General features: G+C 40.4%; 1 protein-coding gene across 1 annotated transcript; it reads left to right on the top strand.

Moving 5' to 3' along the window:
• Positions 1-2,356: 2,356 nt before the first annotated feature.
• Positions 2,357-8,373, top strand: acot13 (acyl-CoA thioesterase 13). Its single transcript, XM_060850139.1, has 3 exons — positions 2,357-2,612; positions 5,767-5,951; positions 8,115-8,373. The coding sequence occupies exons 1-3, from the start codon at positions 2,529-2,531 to the stop codon at positions 8,269-8,271; spliced, it is 426 nt and encodes a 141-aa protein (XP_060706122.1). The 5' UTR covers positions 2,357-2,528; the 3' UTR covers positions 8,272-8,373.
• The last annotated feature ends 739 nt before the right edge of the window (positions 8,374-9,112 follow it).

Genomic DNA, 9,112 nt, shown 5'->3' on the forward strand with positions numbered 1-9,112 from the left:
TTTCTTAGGGCTAAAGTGATCAAAGGATATGAAGAGAAAGCAGGAACAGGATACTGAATTGTATGGTCAACTATGATCATATTGAATGGCAGAACAGGCCAAAGGCCAAGTGGTTTGCTCCTGCTCCTATATTTTATGGTTCTACGTTCCTAATTACAATTTTCTTACTGGTTGGTTCCCTCACTACCTGCCACAGACCCAGTCTAGGAAATAAATCCCTCAGGCCATGGCCAGCTCAATCAGTAGCACTGCTAACAAGGCATGCTTGATGATGGACATTTGAAGTTTCACATCTAGAATATACCCTATACCCTTGCCATCTTCAATGATTCTTCCATGTGGCATTCACCATGAAGGAGTATAGATTCATCAGCTGAGGGACGGCAGTAGAAATTACTCAGCGTGAGGTTTCTTTGCCCACCTGATGCAGGTACAAACAACTAGAAAGTCACCTTGTATGTTGGCCTTTATCATAATAAGCTTTCAATACAGGTGTAAAGATATGGGTGTTTCCACTGCATAGAACATTGGTGAGACTGCATCGAGAGCATCTTGTGCAGTATCGCTTTCCTGACCTAAGGAGAAATATACTTGTCACTGGAGTGCAATAGGAGTTCACCCGACTAATTCCTGGGATGGCAGGCCTCTCCTATGAGGAAGAGACTGGGTGTGTATATTTCAGGGATTTGAAAAATGAGAAGTAATTACATTGAAATTTACAAAATTCTTATAAGGATTGACAAGGTGAATGCAGAAAGGATATTTCGCTGGACTAAACAGTAGATTAAGCAGGATACTGAGTTGAATGAGTCAAGATTAGAGTGGTGCTGGAAAAGCACAGCAGGTCAGGCAGCATTTGAGGAGCAAGAAAATCGATGTCTCGGGCAAAAGTCCATTCCTGATGAAGGGCTTTTGCCCGAGACATCAATTTTCCTGCTCCTCAAATGCTGCCTGACCTGCTGTGCTTTTCGAGCACCACACCAATCTTGACTCTGATCTCCAGCATCTGCAGTCCTCACTTTCACCTACTGAGTTGAATGATCTACCATGATCTAGAATGGCAGAGCAGGTTCAAGAGACTGAATTGGACTAATCCTGCTCCTGTGTTTCTATTTCTACTTCATAGGATCTAGAAGCCATGTTGTGGACTCCTGAGGAAACTCACTATGCAGCCATACATGTTGGTTTGTCTTGCCAGTAGGACATGACCTACTCAGAGGTGGTGATGGAGATGCCTGAACCTGGGCTGTAAGTTATGATTTGGTACGTATGTCTATGTTAGGATGCTGCCAGAACCAGCCTGTGGGATAGCTCTCCCAGTTATGGCACAAGCTGCGAATGTTGTTGAGGAGGACTTTGCAGCGGCTACGGGGTTGTCCATTCCTGTCACTTCCAGTGCTTCGGTCAATGCCTGGTGTTTCTTTCCATTTGAGTCCAATGACCCTCTCCAGCAATTTCTATTTTTGTTTCAGATTTCCAGCATCTACCATTTTTTGTTTTGTATTATGTTTCTTTTATTTTATTCCTTTTTAAAACTTTTCTGTTGTTAGTTTGGTACAACTGAATGGCTTGCTAGATCTTTCAGGGCGAAATTAAGAGTCAACCAGATTCTTTCTTCGACCAAACTTCACAGGAAAATTGTACACAATCTATGGAGTGTCGGGAAATCAGTGGAGGTTGGGCTACGGATGTTGTGCTGCGTTAACTGAGTACTACCTCTCCATATGATAAAGTCTGCCCCTTCTACTAGTCAAAACCAGGAGTTCAACACCCTGATCACCCATTGAAACACACTCCACCCTCTTTATTAAATCACCCCAGGCCAGTTGAAAGTCACATATCTCCCAACTTGCGCCCATGTGGATCAGTTAGGGCAGTACTTCTCAAAGTGAGGATTGGGACCCCATGTGGGAATGGCTGAAGTCTTCTCTTCCTGCCCTCCTGTGTCTTCTCATTCCCCTCTCACTACCTGGCCCCCCCAAGGCTTGTCTATTTTCAATCCTTGAAATGAGACAACAATGGTGAAACGTTTAGGAAGCACTGGGTTAGAGCATTTATTGTAATGAGGTTCGTGAATAGGGCACTCACATGCATCTCAGCTGGGGATTGTCTGAAAAAATGAGGACAATAGGGTTTCTATTGAAGTTTCTCTGGTGACTGGTGAAATTGCAGGTAGCAATACAAAACAGACGATTCAAGAATTTTATGGGACAAGAAAATTGTTACTCTTTTTTTAAAAAAAGAAATCGATATATTTAAATTAATATGCAAGATTTAAAAATTGCTTTGGAATCTGTGTAAAGCGAGTGAATGTGTGAAAGTCCAAAAACGAAAGTGCAGCAAGGACCGAAATGTGAGCAGAGAGAGTACTCAAGCCCATGAGCTGAGGAAGGTATTAGTGTTGGCGCTGTGTGAGATTTGATGGAGGGGAGGAGCTGGTCAACCAGCTGCTGTAAATAAAGGCCTCGCTGCAACACTTCCCTTTGCTCAGTGAAGCTGTAACTTCAACCGGGAAGAGGTTTGAAACCATGACTGCCTCGTCTTTGAACGCTCTAAGGCAGGTCGTCCAGGGTTTGACCGGAGGAAGTGGCTTCGATCGGGTTTTGAATAAGGTAGCTATCGACTTGACAGCCTTGGTGTCTGTCAGAGCGAGAGACTGAGCTGGGGTAACTTTGTAAGCTAACAGTAACCACCCTCACCTAACCCTAGCTATAAAGATCAGACCCAGGACGCCGATTTAGGTTCCCCCCCCCCCCCCCCCCACTGTTCGATGGAAAATAATTGGGAGTTGCGAGCAGTCTGCATTGACAGGATTTGGGGAGAAATGATCAAGGTTTTACTACATAATGTCTGAAACATTTACACGGATGCAGTTTCTTTACGTTCACGGTCTGCTTTTTATGCGGTGGAGTATTTCACAAAACCTGTTCCCCAGCACTGAAAGGTCGTGCAAACATCACCTTTAAAAACCATCGCAATGTTTATGCTTTAGGGAACATAATGACCTTTTACCTTTGGAAACAGGAATCTCTTCCTGGTGGCTGCAAGGTTACTAGGTTTGAATAGCAATAAAAGTTAAGAACAAAAAAAATGAAATGCAGAGAGAAAAACAGAGTTGGTCTTTCAGATCTGTAACCTTTTATCAGAATTGACTTTGAGCAGCCACAGTGTAGGGACATAATAATGAATGAGTATACAGTATAATGGAAATTCCAACAGCAGGTGGCAATGGCTGGGCAGAGCAGTTTAAATAAATCCTCTGGAAAAGAAAAGCAGATATTTGAGGGAAAGAGAACTAATGGGAGGAAGGAGCAGTCAAAGAATTCCTCAACCCAGAGTAAACCAGAAAGGTCCCATCCATGTAATACTTCCCCATTTAGCCACAATCCTTTCATATTTGCAATGGCCTGAAATAACGAAGGTAGCTTCGTGTTCTTTGGGGCTTCTGTGAGTTCAAATCTAACATTACATTTCTGATGTAGTGGCCAGACTTGCACAAGCATCAAGTCATGGCAGAAGAGGTTGAAAGGTGCCTGGCCGAGATGAAGCAGATGGCTGAGGAATTGAAACTGGCACTGTCCATGAGGGAGGCTGAAGCCACACTGGGATGATTGGAGGCTTGACTATTGGCAGAGGGAATTGGATATTTAGACCAAATCCAAACACCCCTTTCCAGAATCTGACTACATATCTCTTTCTTTATCTCCTACTGGAAGTGTCAACTGTAATCCCAGGAGTGTGATTGCATCCTTCCTATTCCTGAGCTTTACCTGTAATGCCTCACTGCGAGATCTCGTCAGGGTGTACACCCTCAGTACAGCTGTGATATGCTCCCTAACCAGTAATGCAACTCCCTCACCTCTTTTGCTTCCTCCCCTGTCTGGTCTAAAACATCGACATCCTGGAACGTTTAGCTGCCAATCTTGTCCCTCTTTCGTCCAGGTTTCCATGATAGCAACAACATCATAATTACATGCATTAATCCAGGCTCAAAGTTCATACATCTTACCTGTTTTACTTCTTGCATTGATGCAATTACAGTCCAAGGCTCCAGTTCCAATGAGGTCAGCAACCTCTCCCTGACTGCTCTTCCTCTTGGCTATATTTGCCTTAGTCTCAAGCTCTTCCCCAATTTGTACACCTGTTGCTTTGGTTCCCACTACATGCCACACCAGTTTCCCTCCTGAGTGGCACTATCAAATCTCCCTTCCAGGATATTGGTACCCCTCCAGTTTAGGTGCAACCCAAAACATATACCACCTATTGGCTGAAAAATCATGTTATGTCACATGGAATATTTATGTGAAAATTGGATTTGAAGCAGAGAAGGATTGTGAATAAGTTGCTGGAAAATTTGTGCCATACCACCATTAGGTGTTTGAAAAAAGACATCTTTCCTTACTTTCCCATGGGATTCATGAAGTTGCTGCATTTGTACATTGATTGGTATCCTTCCATTTGCAAGAGCTAATAGGTTTACAACCATAGGTCTTTGATTCAGTTGGATGAGCACTTTTTTGGATCATTGAACAAAACAATTCTGGAAGGACAAAGTTGTCCCTTGTTGGTGCTTTGGAATAATCTCTGTTGATGCCTTGCTTACTGTGTTGGCCAATGCATTGTGGAGATTCTGAAACCAGATACTGTCTTGATGGCAAAATCACTCCTGCATATGGTGTCATCTTTTACTGATTAATGGATCTTGTTGAAAAGGTAACATTATTAATAGCCATCTGCATTGGAATAAATGAAGTCCTAAAACTGGATGTGAAAACAAGCCAAAGAAACCTATACATAAAACCGAAACCATAAATTGTAAAAAAAAACTGAAGGTTATAAGTTAAGCTTCAAATCACTGTTGAACTTTTAAAATAGTACAAATCTTGTCCCTTTGATTTATAACTTCATCTGGAATTCAGGGTGACTTGTGATTGTTCAAAGTTTTACCATCTATTACTGAAAGCTCATCCAAAATGTTGCCATCCTAACTTGCACCAGGTCACAATGAGCCATCACCCCATATATGCTGATGTATATTGGCTCCTGGTTAAGCAATGCCTTGATTTCACAATTCTCATCCTTGTTTTCAAATTCCTCCATGGCCTCACCACTGTGTATGCTTATAATCTCCTCCAGCCTCACAACCTTCCAAGATATCAGTGCTTCTCTAATTCTGGCTTCTTCAGCATTCCTGATCATAATCACTCCATCAATACTGGTTGTGGTTTCAGCTACCAATGTCCAAAGGTTTGGAATTCCCTCCCTAAACCATGCCACCACTCTATATCTCTCTCTTCTCCTTTAAGACACACCATAAAATCTACCTCTTTATAAATATCTTGCATCTCTTTTGTGGTTCAATTTTATAATTCTCCCATTAAATGCCCTGGGTATTTTAATATGTTAAAAGGAACTGTATAAACATAAATTGTTATTGACATTATATTCTTAGGTAACTTCCAGAGAAAGAACATGACTTAAAGTATCATGCTTACTGTATATTTGTCTTTCAGTGAGATAAAGAAAAACATACTTCCATATTGCCTTTCAATTAACTTATAACCAATGAAGTACCTTTGAAGTGTAGTTATTGGCTTGTAGGATACAAGAAATCAATTTATGCATAGCAAGGTCTCTCAGAGATTGTTCAAATAATGCTAAAGGATTTTTAGTGTCCATCTGAGAAGTTCAAAATCCCTAACGAATAATACTTCTTGTTTAACAAACTAACTAATTTTAATGAAACTACGATTGTGTGTTTTCTAGATGACTGTGGTTTCAGCTTGTCCTGGGAAAATAGTCTGCGAAATGAAGGTGGAACAGGAACATGTGAACCGAGCAGGCACACTGCACGGAGGGCTAACTGCAACCCTTGTAGATGTGGTATCAACAACAGCCTTACTTAATACAGAGCGAGCGCTACCAGGAGTTAGTGTAGACATGAATATAACGTGAGTGCAATTTTCAAAACTTGGTATTATAGCTGTATTGATAATATAGTAGCAGTATTGAAGCCTTGTTGCACAGCAAGTAAATTCTGTGGCAATAATTTATATAGGCATAGGGTAGGCATTGTCCATGAGGGATTGTAGGGATCAATCTCTGCTAGAGATAGACGGAGAATTAAGTATATTGCCTGAAGGATACCATCTACATGGTACAAAACAGGCAGGTGGATCTCGATTAATGACTACTTACTATGCCAAGGGCATTACTCTGCACCACATTTTAACCACTGGAGTTAACTAACCCCCATCTTAAATATAGGATTTTTAACAAATGTAAAGTATATTAATGATGCAAGGATATTTCAACATGTAAATTTATTTATTACTAATGATTAAACCTTTAAAAAGACAGTGGTCACATTACACAGAAGGAAGAGAAAGTCAATTGATACTTTTTTCAGGGGTCCTGGAAGAGCTCTGTAATTAACCCCAACACTAATTTAATGTAATAAAACCAGCAGCCAATTTGCATACAATAATTTTCCACAAATAGCAATGAAATGGTTAAATATATTTATGATTGAGTGATAGCATTTGTCTGGCTAAACACTCTTCAATGACTTGCCTGCCTTCTAGCACCCTGGGATCTATGATATACATTTGAATGGGCAAATGGGGCTTTGGTTGAATGTTTCATTCAAAAACTGACAGTAATATTCCTTGTCTTGTATTGAGCACGTCAGTTTAGATAATGTCCTGAAGTCTTTGCAGTAGGACTTGAACCCACCTTCTTAAGGTTTGAGATTAAGGTGAAATGTACAATGGGTGAGAATCATGGGTATAACCAATCATAGAGTCAGGGAGATGCACAGCATGAGAACAGACTCTTCAGTCCAACTTATCCATGCCGACCAGTTATACTAAATCAATCCAGTCCCATTTGCCAATAATTGACTTACATCTCCCTAAACCCTTCCTATTCATGTACCCATCCAGATGCCTTTTAAATGTTCGAATTGTACCAGTCTCCGCCACCTCCTCTGGCAGCACATTTTATACACGCACCACCCTCTTGAAAACGTTGCCCTGGGTCCCTTTTAAACCTTTGCCCTATCACCTTAAATCTATGCCCTCTAGTTTTGGACTCCTCCACTCTGGGGAAAAGACCTTGGCTATTCACCCTATTCATGCCCTTCATGATGTTATAAACTTCCATACGGTTACCCCTCAACCTCCTACGCTCCAGGGAAAATAGCCCCAGTCTATTCAGCCTCTCCCTATAGGCCAAACTCTTATCCTGGCAACATCCTTGTAAATCTTTTCTGAAAGCTTTCAACTTTCACAACATCCTTGCTATAGCAGGGAGACCAACATTGCATGCAGTGTTCCAATAGTGGCCTAATCAATGTTTTTTACAGCCACAACATGACCTCCCCACTCCTGTACTCAATGAACTGACCAATAAAGGCAAGCAAAAAACGCCTTCTTCACTACCCTATCTAAGTATGACTTCACTTTCAAAGAACTATGTACCTGTATCCCCTAGATCTCCTTGTTAAGCAACACTCTCCAGGACCTTACGATTAAACGTATAAGTCCTGCCCTGATTTGCCTTACCAAATGCACCACCTCATAATTACCTAATTTAAACAACATCTGCCACTTTTCCTCAGCCTATTTGCCATCTAATCAAGATCCTATTGTATTGAGACAACCTCCAATACAATAGTCCACTACACCTCCAATTTTGGTGTCATCTGCAAACCTATCAACCATATCCCCTATATTCACTTCCAAATCATTTACATAAATGACAAAAGCAGTGGAGCCAGCACCAATCCTTGTGGCCCACTGCTGGTCTCAGGCCTCCAGTCTGAAATGCAACCCTTTTAATCCACCTACTATTGTGTGTGGTATTGCCATTTTCATGATGATCAGGTGGATCAAGTAAACACAAATATGCAGCCTTGTTTCAGATACTTACTAGTAAGATTACACTGGTTTACCATCTAGAAAAGAGCAAGAGTGGGGATTAATGTTGGACGAAATTGTACAAAAGGATTTATTTTTAACTTTTTTAAAATTAAAATTAATATCCAATGACTATTTTAGTTTTCTTGATAGCTGGAAATGTATTATTGTGTGAATTGTCATTACTCGTTTTAGATACATGAATGCAGCTAAATTGGGAGAGGATATTATCATAACTGCTCAGGTGCTAAAGGAAGGTAAATCTCTTGCATTTACAACTGTGGATTTGACAAGCAAAGTGACAGGAAAACTCCTAGCCCAAGGACGACACACAAAGCATTTAGGGAGCTGAACAAATTTTTTGATTTTCAGAAAATGTTTTTCTTTTATTTGTATGGAGTTATTCTGTTGAAGAAAATGTAATCGAAATTAAAAATTTAAAAATTAAAAATTTCACATTTTGTAGACTCTGCTTTCAATTTGGTCCATGTTGTGTCTCACTGCTGAAAATTAAAAAAAAACAAAAAGTTGTATTGAAAGCCAAATGCTTTTTAATTTATAACTGCCAGATAACATTCCATCTTAATATCACAGTACACTTTCAATACACTATATTAACTATATGTGACATACATGTATCCTGAAGTCTTCATCAGAATATCATGCAATACTAAAAGCTGTGATGTGATCAGGTTGAATGGAGCAAATGCAACTTCAACATTATCTTTCAGAATTATTACCTATGCAACAGGGGGTACGTTAGCTCAGTTGGCTAGAATAGCTGGTTTGCATTGCAGAGTGATCCCGACAGAGTAGGCTCAACTTCTGCACTGTTACCATGAAGGACTTACCTTCTCAATCTGTCCCCGCACCTGAGGGTTGGTGATTCTCAGTCTAAACCACTACCAGTTTCCCTGTAATGAGAGCAGCCTATGGTCGTTTAGAACAATACCAATATGACCGTTTCAATGTGAGTACTTCAGAGCGGTTTGAGTGTATTAATGATATGTCAACTCGCTTTATGGGATGCTTCATGCTTCCTAAGTAAAAATGGAAGCCTGTGCTGAAATCCTCATTGTATAAAGCTTAATTCCAAGTAAGTCTAAGACTTACAGTCATGGATGTAGGTCACTTTTTTTCTACAGTTTATCTTTGGCATTATTCAAGGCAAAATTTGAAAAAGAAAACTCTCT

Source organism: Hemiscyllium ocellatum, chromosome 34 (genome assembly GCF_020745735.1).
Source record: "Hemiscyllium ocellatum isolate sHemOce1 chromosome 34, sHemOce1.pat.X.cur, whole genome shotgun sequence".
NCBI lineage: Eukaryota > Metazoa > Chordata > Chondrichthyes > Orectolobiformes > Hemiscylliidae > Hemiscyllium > Hemiscyllium ocellatum.

Bases quoted from the DNA above. Each gene is read 5' to 3' on its own strand.
- acot13 (XM_060850139.1), top strand. From the start codon at position 2,529: ATGACTGCCTCGTCTTTGAACGCTCTAAGGCAGGTCGTCCAGGGTTTG. The intron at 2,613-5,766 runs GTAGCTATCGAC...TGTGTTTTCTAG, and splicing joins TCGATCGGGTTTTGAATAAG to ATGACTGTGGTTTCAGCTTG. The intron at 5,952-8,114 runs GTGAGTGCAATT...TACTCGTTTTAG, and splicing joins AGTGTAGACATGAATATAAC to ATACATGAATGCAGCTAAAT.